Source organism: Aquarana catesbeiana, linkage group LG06, assembly GCF_042186555.1.
Source record: "Aquarana catesbeiana isolate 2022-GZ linkage group LG06, ASM4218655v1, whole genome shotgun sequence".
NCBI classification, from domain to species: Eukaryota; Metazoa; Chordata; class Amphibia; order Anura; family Ranidae; genus Aquarana; species Aquarana catesbeiana.
This window is the reverse complement of record NC_133329.1, coordinates 394,013,451-394,037,962: the sequence shown is the minus strand read 5'-3', so window position 1 is coordinate 394,037,962 and position 24,512 is coordinate 394,013,451. Positions and strand designations below refer to the sequence as shown.

The window sequence follows — 24,512 nt, the reverse complement described above, 5'->3', positions numbered from 1 at the left end:
AATAATATAATATATAATGTATAATAATAATAATAAAAATAATAATGATAATACCCTAGGATCCAAAGTTAGTTGCAAATCATAGGTGTCTTTGATGGCAGTCAGAATATATTCCCAACAGGCCTTACATTTTGGGGCACGTTCGAGATGTTCAATATTTTAGATCTGGTTTTTTTTTAGGATATGTATCTTTAAAAAAATGTAATAATACTTGTCAATATTCAATGTGTCTCTCAAAGTCCCTTGGGCATTGTTGTTTTGTATAACTGTGTACTGTTTAGCGGCTGAGACATATTATGGATAGATAAGATAGATAAGATAGAAAGATAGATAAGATAGATAGATCTATATATATATATATATATATATATATATATATATATATATATATATATATATATATATATATATATATATATATATATATATATATATATATATATATATATATACACACACACACACACACACACACACACACTATATTACCAAAAGTATTGGGATGCCTGCCTTTACACGCACATAAACTTTAATGGCATCCCAGTCTTAGTCCGTAGGGTTCAATATTGAGTTGGTCCACCCTTTGCAGCTATAACAGCTTCAACTCTTCTGGGAAGGCCGTCCACAAGGTTTAGGAGTGTGTCTATGGGAATGTTTGACCATTCTTCCAGAAGAGCATTTGTGAGATCTGGCACTGATGTTGGATAAGAAGGTCTGGCTCGCAGTCTGCGCTCTAATTCATCCCAAAGGTGTTCTGCCAGGTTGAGGTCAGGACTCTGTTTAGGCCAGTCAAGTTCCTCCACCCCAAACTCGCTCATCCATGTCTGTATGGAACTTGCTTTGTGCACTGGTCCAAATCATTTGGTGGAGGGGGGATTATGGTGTGGGGTTGTTTTTCAGGGGTTGGGCTTGGCCCCTTAGTTCCAGTGAAGGGAACTCTTAAGGCCTCAGCTTACCAAGACATTTTGGACAATTCCATGCTCCCATCTTTGTGGGAACAGTTGGGGGACGGCCCCTTCCTGTTCCAACATGACTGCGCACCAGTGCACAAAGCAAGGTCCATAAAAACATGGATGAGTGAGTTTGGGGTGGAGGAACTTGACTGGCCTGCACAGAGTCCTGACTTCAACCCGATAGGACACCTTTGGGATCAATTAAAGTGGAGGCTGCAAGCCAGGCCTTTTCGTCCATATAAGTGCATTGTGTATTGAACCCTATGGACTAAGACTGCTATGCCATTAAAGTTCATTTGCGTTAGCCGCAGCCCTGCTCTCTGCAGCTCTCCCTGTGTCTGTGTCCTCTGTCCTCTTCCCCCCTCCCCTCCCCCCCTGCTGATCTCAAATCTGCTACTAAATGCTCCCATCCGCTCTGTACCATTATAAGAAGTTTCCCTGTGCCTGTGTTCTGTAAAAAATATGCCCCATTGTACCTGTATGAGCTCAGCTGACGTGCAGCTCTCTCCCCTTTTCTCTCCCCCTCCTCCCCGGCTGACGTCAGCGGGAGCGCTTGGCCCCGCCAACTGCAGCTGTGAGCCAGAGAGAGAAGGAGGAGAGGAATAAGCTGTGCGCCCGGAGCGGAGCTAATACAGGTACAATCGTGCAGTTTTGTTTTTTTTTACAGAACACAGGCACAGGGAAACTTCTAATAATGGTTACAGAGCGGATGGCAGCATTTAGTAAAAGTGGGTTAACAACCACTTTAAGTCAGAGATTGGAAAAAAAAACACTTTGGGTCTTTGGAGCCTGGAGGCTTCATAGAGACTTGGGAGGGGATGAAGCCTCCAATCCTAGGTCCAGTTTTGAGGACAACCAGAACACCGATTGTGCAGGTGTGCAGTATGAAGGATTTTGTTAGAGACTTGACGAGTGTTCAGGGCTCCACCTGGGTAAAGCAGAGGTCTCTGACCAGGCAGAGAGCCCTGAACACTAGTGGGTGAAGAAACCCATGAAACATCAGTTTGGCGAGTGGACTGCGTCCTTTAATCACTGGGCTTGTAACCAGTATACATTGCCTTTAATTGAATAGATTCTGATTGATTGGCATGGATGACTGCATGTCACTGCTCTTGCACATTTCTGTAGTAGGGACTTTTCAGAAGCATGCTAGTAAAAAAAGCGTTCATGTGTACTGTAGCGGCAGTTCCACAGGGTGGGAAGAGTACCTTGACTTACTTTCAAAGGCAAACTTATACATCAGTTCAGCCACGTTTGTCACCACCAGTCCCGACTGACTCTCTACTCTCAGCTCTCTGATCTTGTCCAGCAGATCAGGGACCACCTCGTTCAGTGTGTCGATGTAGCGCACTGCATCGGTTGGCTTCAGCATCTTCTGGTTGAGCACTGAGCGCAGGGTTTGCCATCTGTGGCCCTGTCTTTGGAAAAGGTATGACATTAATTTCATTGTAACAAAATAGTGAAAGTTCTTAACACAGTACTATGGACGTTGATGCCAAGTTGCCAACGTGTTTTATAGGGACACCCCAATGACTTTGTGGCTGGGAAGGAGGGGATGGGGTGGGTATCCAGATGGCAGCAAGGGGCAGTGTGGAGATGCAAGAGTTAGATGCACCTGGAAGTGTTGGATGCTAATCAACATGGACTAAATAAAAAGATGTTCATTATTAGAGTTTACATATATTTTAAAGAGTAAGTTCAGCTTTTCACAAAAAAGGAAAGATAAACTAACTCCAAATATCCTAGTCATCCTCCTGGACCTCACTGTACATGGCAGTCGTGATGTGCCATGCTGCCAGTGCAGGAGTCTGTACATGGCCCTGAAATGAGTAGCCATTATAATGCTCAAAATCGCAAGCACTCATTGGTTAGCACAGCCAATTGACTGTGCAATTGAGCCATGTGACTGTGCAATTGAGGCTCCTTCTTCTAAGATTTCCTCATGTGGTCACATTGACCAGAGAGCCCTCGTCTACCAGGAGCATGTTAAAACTCCTGTTCATTGAAAGCTGCTGGTCTCATTCCAGTATCCTGGTTTTGGTTGCGATACATTCTCTCTGTCTGTCCACCTGCAAGGCGATTGATGTGGTCAGTCTCTGGGTGGAGAAGAAACCTGATTTTAGCCAGTCAAGCCTGCTTGTGATAGCGTGTGTAATATCTGATCAAGCTACCTGTATGTTTGCCCTGCTCTGCTAGATTGGATTACCTCGTTGACGACCTTGTGTGGAATATTGACTACTCTCTGGAATCTGCCTGCCTTTTGACTTCGGATTTTGACCCTGCCTATTCTGAACCTTGCGTGTCTGTCAACAGCAAGTACCTGTTTGCTTTGCTCAGTTCGTCATGTTCCAACCAAAAACTTAAATGTATATTATGTAATAGACCAACACAAAGTGGCACATAATTGTGAAGTGGAAGGAAAATGATAAATGGTTTTCAACATTATTTACAAATATATATCTGAAAAGTGTGGGGTACATTTGTATTCAGCCCCCCCGAGTCAATACTTTGTAGAACTGCCTTTCTCTGCAATTACAGCTACAAGTCTTTTTGGGGATGTCTCTACCAGCTTTGCACATCTAGAGAGGGACATTTTTGCCCATTCTTTGCAAAATATCTCAAGCTCTGTCAGATTGTATGCAGAGCGTCTGTGAACAGCAATTTTCAAGTCTTGCCACAGATTCTCAATTGGATTTAGGTCTGGACTTTGACTGGGCCATTCTAACACATGAATATGCTTTGATCTAAACCATTCCATTGTAGCTCTGGCTGTATGTTTAGGGTCGTTGTCCGGCTGAAAGGTGAACCTCTGCCCCAGTCTCATGTCTTTTGCAGACTCTAACAGGTTTTCTTCTAAGATTGCCCCGTTTTTGTCTCCATCCACCTTCCCATCAACTCTGACCAGCTTCCCTGTCCCTGCTGAAGAAAAGCATCCCCACAACATGATGCTGCCACCACCACGTTTCACGGTGGGGATGGTGTGTTCAGGGTGATGTGCAGTGTTAGTTTTACAAAGCGTTTTGCTTTTAGGCCAAAAAGTTCCATATTGGTCTCATCTGACCAGAGCACCTTCTTCCACATGTTTAATGTGTCCCCCACATGGCTTCTTGCAAACTGCAAACGGGACTTCTTATGGCTTTCTTTCAACAATGGCTTTCTTCTTGCCACTCTTCCATAAAGGCCACATTTGTCGAGTGAACGACTAATGCCATGTACACACGAGCGGACTTGCCAACGGGCTAAACTCCATCGGCATTTCCGACGGAAAGATTTAGAGCACGTTCTATATCTGAGTCCCTTGGAAGTGCCAACAGAAAAAGACCAATGGGGCATACACACGGTCGGAATGTCCGACCAAAAGCTCCCTTCGGACTTTTTTCTGTCGAAAAGTCTAGCCGTGTATACGCGGCATAATAGTTGTCCTGTGGACAGATTCTCCCACCTGAGCTGTGGATCTCTGCAGCTCCTCCAGAGTTACCATGTACCTCTTGGCTCTTCTCTGATGAATGTTCTCCTTGCCCGGCCTGTCAGTTTAGGTGGACGGCCATGTCTTGGTAGGTTTGCAGTTGTGCCATACTCTTTCCATTTTCGGATGATGGATTTAACAGTGCTCTGTGAGATGTTCAAAGCTTGGGGTATTTTTTTTATAACCTAACACCGCTTTAAACTTCTCCACAACTTTATCCCTGACCTGTCTGGTGTATTCCTTGGCCTTCATGATGCTGTGTGTTAATTAAGGTTCTCTAACAAACCTCTGAGGGCTTCACAGAACAGCTGTATTTATACTGAGATTAAATTACACACAGGTTAGTATTTACTAATTAGGTGAATTCTGAGGACAATTGGTTCCACTAGATTTGAGTTAGGGGTATCAGAGTAAAGGGGTCTTAACTACTAATGCACGCCACACTTTTCACATAAAAATTGTAAAACAAATTTATCATTTTCTTTCCACTTCACAATTATGTGCCACTTTGTGCTGGTCTATCATATAAAATCCCAATAAAATACAATTAGGTTTTTGGTTGTAACATGAAAAATTTCAAGGGGTATGATATACTTTTTCAAGCCACTGTATAGCCAAAAGTTACTTACAGTTTTGGAAAAAGCGGGCACTGGCTAGAAACCTGCCAGTTTATTTGTTGCTGTCTGTAAGATTTCCATTCACTTCCTGTTTCTGACAACATGAAGGAGATTTCTCTTCTAGGCAGTTGTCACCAGGAGAGGTGTCCCAATAGTACCATTTCCCCTCACCTCTTGTTCTGGTGACAATCCTAAAACTTTAAATTTGTCACCACTTTTTGTCTGAGGACCAGTTCAAACCACAAAAACTCACTCCAGATCCGTTCCGAATGTGTTTTTGCGTGCACGTTTTTAACGTGTTGTGATGCATTTTTAATATGTTTCCGGATGCATACTAGATGCTTTTTTTCTTCTTTTACCTGTTTTTGTTCACAGTACTGGGGTCTGGTGTATTTTTATGCATTCTGGTGCGTTTGTGATGCGTTTTACTGCGTTCCAGTGCAGTCCAGTGCAGGAAAAATGCAGCATGTTCTACGTTTTTTTCTGAAGCTGGAACACCCTGGAACTGACCACACTATGAAATTTGCCATTGGAAACCATATAACCTACTTTACATGTATTTTTAATGCAGGAAAAAAAAAAAAAAATCACACTGGACCGCATGTGGTGTGAACTGGCCCTTAGCAACAATGACCACAAGGACAAATAAAGAGGGTAAATATCCCAAGCAGGAACACAGATGGAAATTATAACCTGTCAGGGTTGTTTTAACTTTTCCACATTCCATGCAAAAAAAAGTTAAAGTTGGCATTGTTTCTGGAATAGTCTGGGCAAACCACAGCCAAAAATACTCACTCACTCAGCGGTCCGTAGGAATGACCCCGAAGGTCTCGATGTCCCCTCCATAAAATCATGGTGGCTCTCATTGGGTACTTTCCTTCCTGCTTTAAGAGCGTCTCTAAGATGTCAGGGCCAGCGATATTGACCATGCGATAATGCGACAAGGTAGATACCCATATTGGTCCGTACTTCTTTTTAAGTTTTGCCTGAAACAATAACCACAAATGATGCATCATACTTGAGCTATACCTGTGGTAGACCAAGGTACCAGTGAGCCCAGTGTAGAATATTCCAGTGCACACATGTTAGTATTGAGAGCTAAGGGGGTAAAGAACTTGTTAGGATGGACGTATGGGAGCTGCCAAAGCTGTTTTTGTTTTATAAAGTTGCTTACATCAGTCCCAATCCTAGCTTCAATACCCAAGCCACCTCATCTTGCAGTATCTCTGCTTAAGACTCAAGCCTAGTTTTGTCTGGTTTACCAGGCATCCTGCAGCCCTGTACTTACTGTATGTGCAACCACTGTTACCTCTCTCTATCTTCCTCTCGCAACTCCCTACCGCTCTGAAACTTCTGGGCAGGGGACCTCTTGTCTCCTTGGTGGAGCCCGGAATTACTGCTAGGCCTTTGGTAATAAAAGGCTGTGTATGCCTGCCAGACTCCATGGTAAGATCTGGACACAGGGTTAGAGATTTCTTCCCTCTGAATAGTCTTCAAAGTCTTTGGACTGCAGAATACCATCTAGGAGTTACCAAGCTCAGAGAAAACTGAAAGTGCAATTTTCTCTGCTCATAATAGACATTCTGGAGCCCCTCAACCTACATCCATGAGAACCCTGTCCTAATTCTACCACCACAGTAGCAGGGTACATCTCTGGCACAACACTTTATACAAATAAAGAAATATATACATTGCAATACACCAGTGGTCTCCAAACTGCAGTCCGGGGGCCAGATGCCCTTTGCTTACTTTTATCTGGCCCTTGGGGCCTTAATTGCCTCCTTACTCCCCACCATCTGTTAGGAGGGCAGAATGCGGCCTGGCCATCTCGTGCCCAAGTGCGAAGATGTCCAGAGGAGTTGTGAACCCTTTCCCTCCTCATCGGGAACCTAGTTCCCACTAGTACTGTCCCTAACAGACGGGATACCTATCCCTGTTTTTCCTACTCGCATAAAGCGCACCAAACCTTAAAATGGCTCTGCCTGACTCAAGATGGCTACCAGAGTCACATGGGGCAGCAGCATTCAACCCCGATAGCATCCCCAGTGACCCAGGAAACCAAAGAGGAACTATGTTCCGCTTGGCTTCCTCTCCAGCTACAAGGCCACTGCGGATCAGCACCACTTGCAGTGGAGAAAGTAGACTGCACCTGCCTACAGGCATGCCTATTTCCCTCTTCATTCCTATAAGTTCTGGAATATTGTGGGTTGGGAGAGGCCGACCCTGGCCTGAATATTCATGCACTCTCAACCAATCCCTGGTTGAGAGAGTGACCAGCAGGGGGCTGAGGTGTGTATAAATAGTCTGGAGCCTAGGGCAGAAGGATCCTTTGCCTTGGAGAGCCACGCTGGAGGGGCTGCCTGCCCTCCTGGGCTAGCTGCTGAGACCTGCAGCAAGCTTTTCAAGGTCCCAGCTCAGGGAGACCTGGAGGCCTACTGCTAAAGTGTGAAGAACTGTCAAGAGAATGTTTGATGAGGATCTGGCTTTGAGACTCATGGATCAGAGTCTGGCTGATGTTGGAAAAAGGTGTCCATGTATATAGTGACACAGTGAGTAGAGGCTAGAAAGGGAGAGATTCTAGAGAAACTGAGGCTGGTTTACATCTTCTTTGAGAAACTGTTCCAGATTGCTTACTCAAGGCTGTCTCCAGTGTGGGCTTCCCCTGAAGCTGTATGTTCACCTTTTCTGCTCCAGAGTCCTGTCTAAAGGAGGTTAACTGCTACTACAGAGAGTCCCTTGTTAAAGATGCCCTAGTCTTGAAGTATCCCAAGGCCTACCCTATTACCTATCCCAGTTTTTCTGAGCAATAAATCTCAAAAAGACAATGTGAGGTAGATTTTAAAAATCTGGTGCAGCTGTGCATGGCAGCCAATCAGCTTCTTTTTTTTTTAACAAAGGTAAATTTTATTTCCAACGTCAATGTTCACATGTCAGTTTACAGCATAATGTACATGAAGTAGAGTATTGGTATGATTCCAGTAAAATTATTCACAGGTAATTGCACCATCAATAGCTGCCAAGCATTCAACAGAGTTGTAATTATGGTTAGTAGATTACTACCAGGAGAACTCCCTCACCCGAACCAGTTCTAGATAGTTGTGATAGGTGGGGTTTCCCCAAAGGGGAGAATAAGGGGGGGGGGGAGGCATGAGAAGCAGGTAAAAGGGAAGGGGAAGACATGGGGGGGAGGGGAAGGAGGAGGGGGAGCATACGCGAACTGTTCCTGGTACATGATCCCCCCCGCCCCATAGGGTTAGAGCTAGGAGTCAACTTCTGGGTTGGGTGGAGATACCTCCAATGGCAGGGATCCCCAGGAGTCTATCCATGAGGACCATATCTTGTCGAATTTACTCGGACAATTCCTTTAATATATGTTATCTCATATAGGGTTAATACAGCGTTTAGGGTATTCCTCCAGGTGGTGATGGTGGGCAGCACCCTGGATTTCCAACTCAGCATCATTTCCTTACGGGCATAGTAAGTAGAGTATGCCATAAACAAATTGGTGTATTTTCCCACACTAGGGTCAGCAGTCACATTCAACAACATAGTTTCAGGGCATAGTGGGATAGAGGTCCCCGCTGCCTGGTTAACGTCATAGAGGACATGACCATGTCATATGTATAAAGGAGGCCTCTGGGTCTCCACATCTAGGGCAGGCTGGGGACCTGTCCGGGTAGATGGCAGCCAGCCTCCATCTCTCTCCTCAAGAGATGGCGAATCCCCTTTCCAGCTCGCAAATGCTTTAGTTAGTTTAGTGGGCATGGAAGCTGATATGTGGAAGTATATTGATGATAGGGGTGCTATCAGGACTTTGGTGGTCAACAATTGCTCTATCGGGTCTGACTTGAGGGTGATACCACTGGGAAACTGATGTTGAAACGCATGTCTCACTTGCAGAAAGTGGAAAAACATCCAATTGGGTAGATTGTACTTTTCTTTAACTTCCGGGAATGTGCTCAACCTACCCTCCATTACCAAATGTTTTAGCCCCACTACACCCCTAGTTGCCTATACCTGCGGGTAGAGCTGCACGATTCTGGGAAAAAGGAGAATTACGATTCTTTTGCTTGGAATAAAGATCACGATTCTCTCACGATTCTCAAAAAAATAATTTTATTTTAAAGGTTTACAACTTCTGGACATTAGGTTATCAAACCAAATGGCAATAAATAGCCAATTGCTTCAAACGAATTTAAAGTAATGAAAAACAATTTAATGTGAAATAAAGAAATTACATTACAAAAAACATTCAGGTATCATGTCAGTAGATAAACAGATTTACATTTAAAGATTCTTAGCTAGAAACACAAGCCTATCCAAATTTTGTGGCTTCAGTGCAGAACGGCGACAAGTGACAATGTTGCCCCCTGTGCTAAAAACCCTTTCAGAAGGGGAACTGGTTGCAGGAATGCAAAAGGTATTTTCTGGCCAGTGCAGACAATCTTGGATACTGCTCCTTATGAGCCTTCCACCAGCCTAATGGATCATCTTCACTGTCAGTGTTGCCTAAGAACAGATAAGAGTGTAGCTCCAAGGACAAGCTTTTGGATTGTTGTTGCTGTGAGCCTGAGGCTGGATCTGGTGCCCCTTCACTTTGTGCTGCTTTGAAAAAGCTACCTAAGGTCTTTCAAGTCTTCTTTGCACTTGCAGGACCACTGCTACTACTAGTAAATGTAGGGGGGCTTTCCTTAACTGTTGTTAGCTTTGACATCTCATCTTTTAGTCTGTTCTGGACAGCAGTTCTGTTATCCTCATTGACGTAAGTCATCTTAAACCTGGGATCGAGGGTTGTGGCTATGTCAAGAAGGTCTTGTGTTTTTTGGTCCTGATATTTTTCCTCCAGATACCCCATGATCTTTGATTTCATTGTGCAAATAAGATCAGAGTCCTCTTCCTTAACAGCCAAAACAGAAGACTGAAATAGGTGGAGAGCAGGTTTCACAGAAGAGACACTGACATACTGCTCTCCTGAAAGAGCATCTGTGAAGTCTGCCAGTGGGGTGAGAGTCTTGTCCACAGCCTCCAAGACCTCTAGGTCTTGCCATGTTGGCAAGAGGTGCCTAGCCTTGCGGTCAGAAGAGAGGACATGGGTAATGGCAGCTTGCTGCTCAAGTATCCTCCTCACCATAGCCTGCCTAGATCCCCACCTTGTTGGGCACTCTGTCTTGAGCTTGTGGTCTGGTAAACAGAGTTGTTTTTGTGCCTCAGAAAGCTCCCTCTTCCTCCTCCAACTGTAGCTGAAACACCCGACAAGCTTTTTGCACAAACCCATTGCACGCTCAATTCGTGGGTCCTTCATTGCATTCTCTATTGCGAGATGAAGCCTATGGCCAAAACACTGCAGTCGTGTCCAGTGATTTATGGATATGGCCTTTACAATGTTGCTTCCGTTGTCTGTAGTGATGCACACAAGATTTTTCTCCTCCAATTTCCAGTTTATGAGAGCATCCTTTAATCCCTGTGCCAAAGCTTCGCCAGTGTGGTCCTCAGGGAAAAAAACAGTTTGTAGGCACCGACTGTTCATCTGAAAATCATCATTAATGAAATGGATCGTTAAGCTCATGTATGGTTCCATTGCTCTGCTGGACCATAAATCTGAAGTTGCTGCAAAATTTAGTACATCTCGCAATTCTGTTTCAACTGTTTCACGACATTTGACATACAGAGCAGGGATTGCAACATGTGAAAAATAATTACGAGAGGGCACTTGGTAGCGCTTATCAAGGGTTTGAATGAGTTTTTTAAAGCCCACTTTCCTGACAGACTCCATGGCAGCCAACGTGTGGGTTTAGTCCCGCCTCTACTACCCTATAGGACACTACTCCCATAAATCTTTGCTCCTCACCAGCAGCCGTGTTCTTTTTTTGTCCTCCTCCAAGGACCTAGCTAAGATGGTCTTTCTACCTGAAGTTTATTTCTCCCTGCGGTCAGATCTGGCGAGCGATTCCTATGCAAGGGTCGCAGTATTCCAATAAGCCCTAGCTACTAGCAGGGTATGGAAAGGGCATATGGAAGAGGCGCTGAAGACGGTGTAATCCTAGCCACTGGCAGGCAAACCCCATACTGGTCATACAGCCTAGCTACTAGCAGGTGACCCTTGTTGCCCAGGAATAAGTCCGGTCTGTGCTGTCTTACCTGACCCAGGTCTCGATCGCAGTAGGAGTGGTGAGTCCGTTCCATTTTCTTTTCATGGCAGCAGTTTGTGTTAATCCTTCCCTCTGTTTTGTCTGCTTGTATTCTGTGCCTCCCCCGCACTGTCGGGTACAGTGTAATTGGCTGATATGGCGGCTGGTTCCCTCTGTGTTCCAGCCGCCGTTCACTTCCTGGTTTCGTTTTCGCGGCCGCTCTGCGCATGCGCGGAGCCGGCGCGAGATCGAGGCTTGGTTCGCGCACGCGCATAGCGGTAACTGCGCGTGCGCACTAGGGCCACGGCGGTGACGTCACAGGGGCGCCAGTTTAAATTCGAAGAAATAGTTTGCAGGCTTGGGAATGCTTGCAGTCTATTAGCAGTATCTCCCCTGGCTCTGATTCTGCTGTGTCAGGTGAGAGGGCTTCTGAGGACAAATTTTGTGGCCTGCCCTTACTGCTTCTCTAGTTCCTAACTGGTTGCTTGTATTTTCAGCCCTGATGGATCCCTCCGGGAGCACGAACGCTTCACCGCCTGCCTCTGGCCAGCCCTCTCGCAACAGGTACTTGGTAGGGGGTTCCTTCCTGGGTGTTGCAGGGGGGGGTTATGGAGCATCAGTGATCTGTTTGTCTCCATTAACACAGAAGGCTTTGTTTTTCTTGTCAGCCCTTCTAGGTCTACTCAGCAACCTAGCTCGCACAGAAGTGGTTCATCTAGATCACAGCACCGGCATTCCTCTTCCAAATCTGGACATCACGGTTCCTCCTCAAAATTGAGACACCGTAGCCGGGAACCATCTCGCCCTTCCAAGTCTCACTCCAGTCATGCAGCCGAAGGATCCTGCTGGGGGTGTAGGGCAAAAGTTCCTATAGGCAAATCCCTCTGTGATACCTGCTATACAAAAGCAACAGGTGAAAGAGGTGGATCGGATCAGCAACTCAGGTCTCTAGTGGAGAAGATCGTGAAAGAGAATCTAAAGGAATTGGGGTCTAGCCATTCCCATGTTTCTCCTGCAGAGCCTCCAGACCCACCAATGAGGGATACCCAGGCTCAGGACACTTGTGAGTCCTCTTTACCCAGTCATCTGTCTGCTGTCTCCTCAGATAGTGATTCTGAGGGAGAAGACCCTTATACTGGATTTAGTTTGACTTACTTCCTCCGTTGATTAAAGCCATAAAGGAAACTTTAAACTGGGAAGAGCCAGTGACGGCCCCTGCAAAACAGAGGAAGTTCTTCAAGCAGCTGAAGAAGGAACGTGTCAGCTTCCTCTTTTTCGCTGAATTAGGGGAAGTTATCACGGATGAGTGGGGAAAGGTAGAGAAGAAGAACTCCCTTCTCTCTAAAATACAGAGGCTTTATCCCTTCAAGGAAGAAGAGGTTAAGCATTTGGAGTCGGCTCCTCTAGTAGATGCAGCTGTGATGAGACTGGTCAGGCATGTGACTCTCCCTCTGGAAGACACGGTCTCGTTCAGAGACGCCTTGGACAGACGGATAGACTCGGATTTGAAGCGAGTCTATCTCACAGCTGGTATGGCTTGTAAACCAGCCTTGGCTCTGGCCGCCATGTCCAAGGCTATGGAGACATGGTCAGACAGTGTGGACGAGACACTTAGAGGTGTCTCGGAGGAAGTGGCCAGGAGTTCGCCCGTCCAGGAATTAAGATTAGCCTCAGCCTTTCTGGGGGAGGCCTCAATCGACATTATCCGTTTGGTGGCTAGAGTTATGTTGTCTGCAGTTACCGCCAAGCGTGTCCTTTGGCTTCGCCCTTGGCTGGCAGATCCAGCATCAAAGCAGGTTTGGTGCCGTATTCCCTTCGATGGATCCTCTCTTTTCGGAAATAAATTAGACAGCGCCATAACCCGTGCCACCGGGGGTAAGTCGGGGTTCCTCCCTCAGGACAGGCGATTACAAGGCCAGAGAAGACCGTTTCCAAGGAAACAGAATCAGGATTGTGCCAGGGAAGCACGTGGATACAGGCCGGGCCGTGAGTTCTCCAGATCTTGGAAGGCCAGACAATCATCTTTTAAGAAGTCTGCTAAGAGTAGTGTGTCGGGTGAGAAGGAACCGACCAAGTCTTTTTGAGATGGGGCCCGCCCAGGCAGGCCAAGTGGGGGCTCGCCTCCTTCGCTTCCGGCATGTTTGGGCGGCCTCGATCCAGGACTCTTGGACCGTAAGAACGATTTCCTCAGGCCACACCTGGGTTTTCAGCAGTGCTCCCAGGCTCAGGTGCATCCCCACATCTCTTCCAGCCACAGAAGAAAAAAGAAGAATTCTTGTAGCTTACGTGAGATCTTTGTTAGATCAAGGCGCGGCCATTTCTGTCCCAGACGACCAACGTGGCATGGGGATGTATTCTCCTCTTTTCATGGTCCAGAAAAAGAATGGTGCATGGCGACCTGTTATAGATTTGACGCACCTAAACAGCTTCATCAAAAAGGAGAGGTTCAAAATGGAAACCCTGTCCACAATTCGACAGTCAGTCCAACCAGGAGACTGGCTCATTTCTATAGACCTCAAGGACGCTTATTTCCACGTTCCAGCGGCAGCAGATTTTCAACGCTTTCTCCGTTTTTCCATAGGCCAACTACACTTACAATTCACATGCCTTCCCTTCGGTCTGTCCACCTCTCCAAGAGTCTTCTCGAAGGTCCTGTTGGCCATTGTGGCCTTACTGAGAACCAGAGGGATCCGTCTTTATCACTATCTGGACGATCTCCTCCTACTGGCCCAAGACAGAGATTGCCTCCTGAAACACAGAGATATGGTCATCTCAACTCTCCAAGAATTTGGATGGCTCCTGAACCGGGAGAAGAGCCAACTGGAGCCTTCTCAGTCTCTCGTATTCCTCGGGGCCCTATTCAATACAGCGAGAGGCACAATTTCCTTACCCGAGGAGAAGATCACGATAGTTCGGGACAGGATTCGCCTGGCTCTCTCCTCTTCTCATCTCCGGGCCCTCCAGTGTCTGAGGGTCATAGGCACCATGGTGTCCACAATACCTATGGTAAAATGGGCTCAGTGGAGGATGCGTCCTTTTCAGAAGGGATTTCTTCTTCAGTGGTCGGGAGACAAGAGTCAGCGCATTTGCATCTCTCAGACCATGAGAGGTTCCCTCCTCTGGTGGCTTCAAAAGGAAAATCTACGCAGGTGTCATTCCATCCTTCCCATCACTTGGATCACTGTGACGTCAGATGCCAGCGAGAGAGGCTGGGGTGCTCATTGCCTAGCGGAAGTGGCTCAAGGCTCCTGGGATTTCCCAGCGCGGAGATTGGTGTCGAATATTCTAGAGTTACGTGCAGCCTTCCAGGCACTGCTGGCATTTCGTCATCTGATAGCAGGGACATCTGTGTTACTCAGGCTGGACAATACGACGGCAGTAGCCTATGTAAGGAAACAAGGGGGTACCAAAAGCCTGTCTCTTCTACAGGAGGTGGAACCAATTATGGTCTGGGCCCAGAAGAATCTGATCAACCTAACGGCAACTTATGTTCCAGGGATTCTCAATGTCCAAGCGGATTTTCTTTCACGAGTCCACCTGGACAACAACAAGTGGTCTCTCCACGAGGATGTGTTCAAATGGATCCTAACACTAGGGATCTCTCCAGAGGTCGACCTCTTCGCTTCCCCGTACAACAAAAAGCTAGCGAGATATTACACAAGGTTTCGGGATCCACAAGCCTACGGGATAGATGCACTGACAGAACGTTGGTGGTTCCACAGAGCATATGCCTTCCCTCCGACACCTATTATCTTCCAGTTCCTGCGGAGGCTCAGGTGGGAGGAGGTGGAGATAGTAGCCATCATTCCTTACTGGCCCAACAGGCCTTGGTTTCCTCTCCTATCATTCCTCAGCTTCCGAGAGCCAGTTCTTCTACCGACCAGAACGGATCTACTCTCCCAAGGCGCGATTCTCCACCCGTGCCCAGCTCACCTACAGTTGAGGGCTTGGTTCTTGAGAGGAGTAGGTTGGAAGCATTAGGTTGCCCTATGGAGGCTATTCCTACACTTCTGAATGCAAGAAGACAAAGCACTAACAAAGTGAGCGTATTTGGACAAAATTCTCGACTCATATGTCGTCTAGGGCCAAGTCATGTGACACACCTGCGGTCCAGGACATCTTGAGTTTCCTCCAATCAGGCCTGGATTTACGCTTGTCTGTCAGTTCACTGCGTGTACAAGTTTCAGCGATCTCCGCCTTTACTGGGGTGTCATGGGCCAGACATGCCCTTATTCAACAATTCTTCAAAGGAGCAATCAGAATGAGGCCCCAAAGGAAGCCCAGATTCCCCAAATGGGATCTTCCTCTAGTTCTTGAGTTCTTCTCACAACTCGATAAACCACTGTCTGTTAGGGAACTTACTATCAAGACTGCCTTCTTGACCGCCATCACTTCGGCCAAGAGGGTGTCCGAAATCCAGGCTTTGGGGTCTTCTTAACCTTCTTTCCGGACAGAGTGACTCTAATTCCAATGCTAGGGTCAAACCCTAAGGTCACCTCAATCTTTCATGAGAACCAAGAGATCTCACTTCCTACCTTTAGATCCGCTGGTAATCTGGAAATACATCCACTCGATGTTGGTGTCTCCTTGAAACAATATCTAGAAGTAACGGCTTCCTTCCGTCATTCGGATTATCTTTTTGTGTCGTTCTACGGGAAGAACAAGGGGCTCCGAGCCTCAGTCAGATCCATTGCTGAATGGATTGTACAGGCAATTCAATGGGCATATAGAGAGAAGGGCTTGGCTCCTCCAGAGGTGGTGACAGCACACTCGACTAGAAGTCTTTCGACCTCGTGGGCAGCTTCTCGTCACGTCGCTCCTGAAGTGATTTGCAGGGCGGCTTCTTGGTCATCGATCCATACCTTCATGTCCCATTACTGTGTTGAGCCAGCTGCTCTATCCTCAGTTGATTTTGGTGTTAAAGTACTGTCGGTGGACGGTGTTAAATAAATCTTTGTTTTCTTCAGCATTTTTTTGCCCACCCGGGTGTGTATGGCGAGTTATTTCCCACACGTTGGCTGCCATGGAGTCTGTCAGGAAAACGGAAAATTCCTATCAAAATACTTACCGTAATTTTCCTTTCCTGATGGACTCCATGGCAGCAGGAGTTCCCTCCCAAATGGCTGGAGTAGGCTAGTTATCGAACACGGCTGCTGGTGAGGAGCAAAGATTTATGGGAGTAGTGTCCTATAGGGTAGTAGAGGCGGGACTAAACCCACACGTTGGCTGCCATGGAGTCCATCAGGAAAGGAAAATTACGGTAAGTATTTTGATAGGAATTTTCCGTTTTTTCAACAGTGGTCATCGGAGCCATGTCTTTAGCCAGGTGAATTGTGATTGCTTCTGTTATTTCTTTGCGACCGAGAGAGGTTGTTGGGTACGGTGTTGCATTAAATAATGTTACTTTAATTGACGTTTGTTTTGTCTGGTTGCAGGTACTTTGTGATTGAGCGGTTTTGTTTTTCTGTAACGTCTCATACTGTTGTATGTGATTATGTTTCAAGTGATTAGACAGATTGGTGGTGTTACCCTTTGGTGCACAAACAATGGCTAAACATTGCTTGCAGTAGATGGTTTGCTGAGTTTCATCATCTGGTTTGAATCCGAAATAAGCCCACACTTCGGAATAAGCTCCTCTTTTTGGAACAAAAACATCTGGGTTTTTATCAGACTCACTTGCGTATTCTTGCTCTGTCTCTGCGGCCTCTGCTTCACTAATTATTCTACTTTGTTTAGTTGGTTTCTAACTTCTCGACTGTAACTTCTGCTGTTCTGATGTAGATTACATAAGCACATCTGGCTCACGCTATGACCGATGTGACTTTGTCAAGGAGTGTTTGTGTTGCGTTTTATCTCGATCGTCAACAGAGGAGACGTATGCTTCTCAGTTCTCTCCTGTGAATAAGTGTCCTTGAAAAGATTTGTCTGAACTTCAATTAGAAAATCTAACAAAAACAACCACCAGGCACTGCAGGCAGGCAACAGTGATTGTGCTGATACAGAAGATGAGACCCCAGCTGGGCTAAAGAGTCTTGTGTGACTGTGTATATTCTCCAATCGCTAAGGTGCTGCTGCAGCTGTCTTTTTCTCTTAATATTCAACTGGGTGTGGTGGACTGGTCTGGACACATGTTGTTGTATGTACACCTATAGAGAAAACAAAACGAGAGCGCACACTGTCATCCGCCTTTTAAAAACACTTGCAGCTAATGCACTCACTGACATTTAAAAGGCAACGAATCAAACAGTTTTTTTTTTTTTTAAGTCACACAATAAACCTGGACTAGGTAACAACACAGTTAACCCCTGCCCTTGATTGCCCCCTAGTACTCTTTCCCCTATTTTGTAGACGCTATAAATTTTGCGCAAACCAATCAAGATACGCTTATTGCAATTTTTATTACCAAAAATATGTAGAAGAATATCGGCCTAAACTGAGGAAAAAAAATTAGCTTTTTTTTAAAAAAAAAATTATAGCAAAAAGTACAAAATATTGTTTTTGTCAAAATTGTTTTTTATTTTTTGCACCATAAAAAAAAAAAATGCAGAGATGATCAAATAACACCAAAAGAAAGTTCTATTTGTGGGAAAAAAAGGATGTCAATTTTGTTTGGGTACAACCATCGCACAACTGAACAATTGTCAGTTAAAGCGACGCAGTGCCGTATCGCAAAACATGGCCTGGTCATGGAGCAGACCCAATTTTCCGGGGCGGAAGTGGTTAATTAGGGGCAGACCTGTACTAGTACTTTATTTCACTTTGAAAAAATAGACCTGAAACAGGTGTGTCACAGTATGCTTAGATAATGTGGCCCAAGCAACTTTTGATGTTTTCCTGCAACCTTATAATGGTGCATGAAGTTTTATTTTTTTGCCCACATTATGTGTACTCAGATTATCTTGGATAATTACAATGTCAGCATAGACTACAGTTATTTAAAATTGCAGGGAGAGAGGAAAACAGTATGATCAAGAATTGTAGTTTTGTTACCCAGAGAAAAAACTAAATTAAAATGGCACCATTACCCATTAACCCATTACCTTGGGTTAAAGTGTGTGACTCAGACAATGTAGCCCAGTCTCTTCAAATGGCTATAAACCTGCAGAACAAACAAACCATGCACAGACATGAAGTGATAGCTGGGTCAATAATGATTCTATTGTTCTGTAAATGACTAGAATGAGAAGAAGTACTTTTAAAGAATGAGATCAAGTTTGTACCTGGTATATGGCAAGGCGATTGAAGCAGCTGAAACGGAAAAGTTTCTCATAGGCAGACTGCGCGCAGCCAGTCACTGCAGTCAGTGTTTGCCGGCGCTCTCGAGTAAGCGTGGTTCAGCCCACGCACAGGCGCACTGCTCTGCTGACTGACGTCAGTTCCGATATCGGCGCCATCAGCGCCATATGCGTTCCACGCTGGTTCCCGGCGGCGGTTCCCGGCTGCTTCTCCTCCGATCAGCCTGTTCAGGCTATATTAAAAAAATCGAGATAATCCAGACTATAGATCGCGGGGGGGGGGGGGGGGGGGCGGTGTGTGAATCGAAATATCGCGATTCTATGTACGATTAATTGTGCAGCTCTACCTGTGGGTCAGGCACGCTACGTAGGTGGGGGAGATTAGGATTGCCCCATAAGGGTGTATGGGGAGAAATTGTGTCGGGGAGCGATAGATCGCCCTGGCTCTGTGCCAGACCGTAATGGTTGTGCGCATTAGGGTTGTCAAGTTGGGGTAGGCCTTGACTCCACGAAACACTAAGTTACTAAGTGCGGCATATGACCCCAGGATCGCAGCTTCCAAGGTCACTGCCGGGTTGTCCCTGGGTTGTGAGAACCACCATCGTCCAGCTTCTAACTTCAGCTTGTTCAATTAAGCTTTGGCAATAAAAACTGGAAGCTGATTGATTTCTAGGCAAAGCTGCACCAGATTTTGCACTCTCCAGTTTTAGTAAATCTCCTATAAAACCCCCTATCTGCCAGGTTATTTCATGAAGAGATTGAGACGCTGCTCTGTGCATGGGCTGCCATGATTGCAGTAGGGCAGGGGTCCCCAACCCCCTTGCTGCTGACTGGTGGCGACCTGTAGCCTGTTGAGGACCAGGCCGCACAGCAGGAGGTGACTGGCGACCACGGTCCACACATGGCTATCAGAGACTGTGGTCGTTGCTCACCTCCTCCTGTGCGGCCATGCCCGTGCGTCCTCTCTCAGCACCTCGGTCCGCCCCTCCAATGATGGCATTCTATCAACAGAGCAGGGCCGGAAGGAGCAGCAGATCGGAATGAAGGGCTCCTCCCACCCCCTGCCCTGCAAATAGGATACCATCGTTGGCTGGGCGGGTGGAGGGGGGGAGGAGCCGAGAGAGGACACACGGACTGATAGCCTCTGCCCTGCCAAAAAGGTAGGAGTCCTGTGCAGGGAAGGCAGAGACTGGATTGAGGAAGTGTGCTGGGGGGTGGGGGTACACTGCAGAGGCACTGTGGAGGAGGCTGTGATTGCTGTGATTGCTAGGGGCACTGTAATATAAAGGGGACTGCACTGTAAAGGGGCACTGTAATCATTACAGTGCCCCTTTACAGTGCAGTCCCCTTTATATCAGAGTGCCCCCTTTACATCACAGACCCCCTTTAAAGCAGTCCTACAGTGTCCTCAGTTCCCCTTCACATCACAGCCCTGTTACATTAATGTAGAGGGGCACTGTGATGTAAAGGGGAGCTGTGATGTGAAGGGGAACTGAGGACACTGTAGGACTGCTTTAAAGGGGGAACTGTGATATAGATGGAGCACCCTGGAGTTTAGGCAGGGATGCTCCTCACAAATTTACTTGCCAGGAGTAGCTATCCTGGTTGATTGTTAGAGATCTATTGATTTCTCCCTAAGTTTGGCCTTGTTGCACTATTCATGTGCACGGGAGCCGTCAGTAACGGCACACGCTGGGGGGGAGAAACGGCACGGAGGTCAGTTTCTTCACAGCGCATGCACGGATTACATCATCGGCGCACTACAAGTGAAATATCTCCTAAACGGCGCACTAATTATAGGTAAGCCTTATTCTAGGCTTACCTATAGTTAAAAGTCAGAGGGAGGGTTTACAACCACTTTAAAGCCCAAATTAAAAATCATCCCCTGCAGTGGGGCTGTGCCTGAACTGAAAGAGTTAATTGCTTATTTTGTCAAGGGGAGAGGGGAAACACTTACCCGATCCTCCATTCCACCAGCAGATGGCGCTCCCCCACACTCTGGCGGTGGACTGCCCTCAGTGTCAAGATGTCCGCTGCTGAGCTATCAACCCTGCTTCAGTCTTGATGACATCAGGACCCTAGACCACTGGAGCATGAATTCATTTATTACAGGTACTTATAAAGCACCGTCAATTTACACAGCGCTTTACATGTACACTATATTACCAAAAGTATTGGGACACCTGCCTTTACACGGACATGAACTTTAACGGCATCCCAGTCTCAGTCCGTAGGGTTCAATATTGAGTTGGCCCACCCATTGCAGCTATAACAGCTTCAACTCTTCTGGGAAGGCCGTCCACAAGGTTTAGGAGTGTGTATTTTTGAGACCAAGGAAGTGATTACACTTTAATGCTAATTTGGCACAGGTTTGTATCCTGTTATTGGGGTACAACATCTATTTAACCACTTCAGCCCTGGAAGATTTGGCTGCTGAATGTACAGGCCATTTTTTTGCCATTCGGCACTGCGTCGCTTTAACTGACAATTACGCGGTCGTGCGACATTGTACCCAAACAAAATTGACGTCCTTTTTTTCCCACAAATAGAGCTTTCTTTTGGTGGTATTTGATCACCTCTGCGGTTTTTATTTTTTTGCACTATAAACAAAAAAAAGGGCGACAATTTTGAAAAAAAACATAATATTTTGTACTTTTTGCTATAATAAATATCCCCATTTTATTTTTTAAAAAGCTAATTTTTTCTCAGTTTAGGCCAATATGTATTCTTCTACATATTTTTGGTAATAAAAAAATCGCAATAAGCGTATATTGATTGGTTTGCGCAAAAGTTATAGCGTCTACAAAATAAGGGATAGATTTATAGCATTTTTATTATTAATTTTTTTTTTACTAGTAATGATGGCGATCTGCGACATTATGGCGGACAATTTTGACCCATTTTTGGGACCACTGGCATTTATACAGCGATCAGTGCTATAAAAATGCATTGATTACTGTAAAAATGTCACTGGCAGTGAAGGGGTTAACACTAGGGGGCGATCAAGGGGTTAACTGTGTTCCCTCTCTGTGTTCTAACTGAAGGAGGGCTGGGACTATCTAGGGGAAGAGACAGATCGGTTTTCATACTTGGTATGAACACACGATCAGTCTCTTCTCCCCTCAGAGAACCGGGACCTCTGGGTTTACACACAGAGATCCCGGTTCTCGCCGTGTCACGCGACCGCCGGGCACTCGCATCGGCTCCGGGGGCGAGCAGCGGCCGCGCGCACGCGCCCCTAGTGGCCAAAAAAAAGCAACGTAACATAACGGCAATTCTCGCAGCCGAGCCATGTTGCCGCAGTCCAACTGCGGCGGCTGGTCAGCAAGCGGTTAAACGCAATGACCACGGCATGTCTACACCCCAGATGATGTCTCCTTAGATGAAACGCATCGGGACGAGCCTCCACACCCCAGATGATGTCTCCTTAGACGAAACGCATCGGGACGAGCCTTGCTTATGTCGTTGCGTGAACCTACAATCTGTTTTACAAGCACTTTTTATCTACTTTTAATAAATACCCTTTGTTATGCGGATTTACACTATGTGGAACTTCTGTTTAATTTTTGGTCGCATCTTGTGAGCACATGGGAAAGATTTGGTCAACCTCCCTCTGAGTTTGAGTGGATGTTCGTTGTATTGGTGTGGTTTCACCACAAGTTCTGATGACTCAGTAGGCGTACGCCTTGTAGAGTCCAATAGCTCTGGTAAGCCTACCATATGTTGGTGGTGGTTTTGCTCCTAATATCCACTTTTCACTGTCTTCCCACTGATGTCCTAAAGGTGGTCATCCACTTATCAAGATCCACAGCATATTCCAGCTGCCATCCGTGGACTTTATTTACTCACTAGTCACGTCGTGGACTCTTTCAAGTGTATACATATATGTATTTGCACGTTTGCTACTAAGAGTGTATAATGTTTATGTTCACATATTTATTTTTTCACTCTTCATTTTTTATTTCTCGCCAATTATACGGTCTTATCTGATATGGCCGTTTCTATTTAGCGCTGCACATATACACATTATTTTTACTTGCAATTATCTCTTGCTGTGCTGGCTGCTGTTCTATTTTTCGGGTGACAGCGCGGTATATTTCCCTTTTATATATACACTATATTACCAAAAGTATTGGGACGCCTGCCTTTACAAGCACATGAACTTTAATGGCATCCCAGTCTTAGTCCGTAGGGTTCAATATTGAGTTGGCCCACCCTTTGCAGCTGTAGCCATGCCCCCCATAGGGGTTGCTGTGTGTAGTGGTTCACCTGTCACCCTGCCCAGCCAGACATCCATCCCAGTCACTCAAGGACAAAAAACAGTCCATTATTTTGTTTTGTTTATTTCAGGGGGGGGGGGTTAAACTTGAATGGGGATTTGGGAATTATGGGTTGCCTGGGAAGATTTAATCCAAGATTGCTTAGGACTCCTATATACACTTCACTCTTCTCTCTCCAGCACAAACACTTGCTGCTCACCGCTTCCTCCTCCAGCACTTCACTCATACCTCCCAACTTTTTAAGATGGGAATGAGGGACACCTATCAGCAAAAGTATGCAGGCTTAGGACACACCTCTTGCCACGCCCCCTCAAAAGGAGAATTGTACTAAAAAAACAAGATTGGTTGAACCCACGAGTGCTTTTTTTTACCACTACTATTCCTTTATGTTGGCTTTTGGAATTTACAAATGCAGCAATTTAGAAATCAGATGAAAGGTTTAGCTCTGGGAAACACTTTTTGATAGATAAAAAGTGCATTTTATATACAACTATAGAGATCAGACCAAAATGAGGGACAAATAAGGGAGGAAAGAGGGACAGAGGGACATTGCTCCAAATCAGGGACAGTCCCTCCAAATCAGGGACAGTTGGGAGCTATGCAAGTTCACTTGCTGCAGACTGTAACTCGACCAGACCAGTTAGCACGGCATGGGTAGGCCTGACACTACTTCAGCCAGGCCTCAATGAACTGCATTTTGCATGCAGGGACCTCGGGGCCCCTGTGGTCTAGAATAGTTCAGGTGCTAACTGTCCTCTACTTGGCTACCACTCCCAGATAGCTCTCTTTAGACCCTGCCAGCCAGTCTGGCTTTAAAGACCCCTTTCCACTGTCCTCCACAGTCCTCTCTCCACTGGTTCTGCACCCATCTCTCAAACTGCAATCTCCCAATTCTCTAAGGCGTGCCGCCCCAGTCCTCCCAACTGTTCTCACTTACCAGTCCTTCTGGCTGCGACCAGTACCATACCTCCCAACTTTTTCAGATGGGAATGAGGGACACCTATCAGCAAAAGTATGCAGGCATAGGACACACCCCCTGCCACACCCCCTTAAAGGAGAATTGTACAAAAAACAAGATTGGTTTAACACACAAGTGCTTTTATTTACCACTACTATTCCTTTATATTGGCTTTACAAATGCAGCAATTTAGAAATCAGATGAAAGGTTTAGCGCTGGGAAACACTTTTTGATAGATAAAAAGTGCATTTTATTTATATGGATCAGATCAAAATGAGGGACAAATGAGGAGGAATGAGGGACAGAGGGACATTGCTCCAAAGCAGGGAAAGTTGGGAGCTTTGCAGTAGTCCTCCATGGAGGCAGGCGTCCCAATACTTTTGGTAATATAGTGTATATCAAAGTTAAAAAAAAAAAAAATTGCTCATCTTGCAAAACACTCGCAGACTAAGTTACTTGCAATCCAAGGTTTTAATGTACATCAAAGTGATTGTGAACAATCACCTTGTAAAACAACCCATTCAGTTCTAAATAGAAATGAAAGGCAAAACATTTGTGTCTAGATATAAAAAAAAAAAAAAACATTATAACTGCCTTATTTTACTTTTTTTTTTTTTTTTAAAGATCGCATTCCTTCCGTTCTCAACTGTATTAGAGCTGAGGGGAGGAGACACAGCATCACACTGAGCTTCCCAGTAAATAGCATAGCTAGAGAACTGACCACACTGTGCTATCCTGCTTAGTGTGGTCGGTTTTTAATAGGAAAGCAGAGGGTCTGGCAGGAACACCAGGGATTTCACATAAAGGAAGCAATACAAAGAGAACAGGAGACTTTCTTAGGCCCCTTTCGCACAGGGCGGATCCGGTTTGACGGA

The 24,512-nt window shown here is 45.8% G+C and overlaps 2 protein-coding genes across 2 annotated transcripts in view; both read right to left on the bottom strand.

Moving 5' to 3' along the window:
- LOC141147207 (sterol 26-hydroxylase, mitochondrial-like) overlaps window positions 1-24,512 on the bottom strand; it is a 47,039-nt gene that overhangs the window by 19,710 nt on the left and 2,817 nt on the right. Inside the window, exons 2-3 of the mRNA XM_073634367.1 lie at window positions 5,832-6,022; window positions 2,172-2,371 (exon numbers count right to left, since the gene is read on the bottom strand). Of these exons, the coding sequence (XP_073490468.1) occupies window positions 2,172-2,371; window positions 5,832-6,022 (391 nt within the window). The remainder of the gene's footprint in view (window positions 1-2,171; window positions 2,372-5,831; window positions 6,023-24,512) is intronic.
- Window positions 6,031-18,513, bottom strand: LOC141147209 (E3 SUMO-protein ligase ZBED1-like). Its single transcript, XM_073634369.1, has 2 exons — window positions 18,205-18,513; window positions 6,031-17,310 (listed from the first exon to the last, which is right to left on the bottom strand). The coding sequence occupies exon 2, from the start codon at window positions 10,807-10,809 to the stop codon at window positions 9,667-9,669; it is 1,143 nt and encodes a 380-aa protein (XP_073490470.1). The 5' UTR covers window positions 10,810-17,310; window positions 18,205-18,513; the 3' UTR covers window positions 6,031-9,666.

Excerpts from the sequence above, each read along its gene's own strand:
- LOC141147209 (XM_073634369.1), bottom strand. The coding sequence starts at position 10,809 with ATGGAGTCTGTCAGGAAAGTGGGCTTTAAAAAACTCATTCAAACCCTT.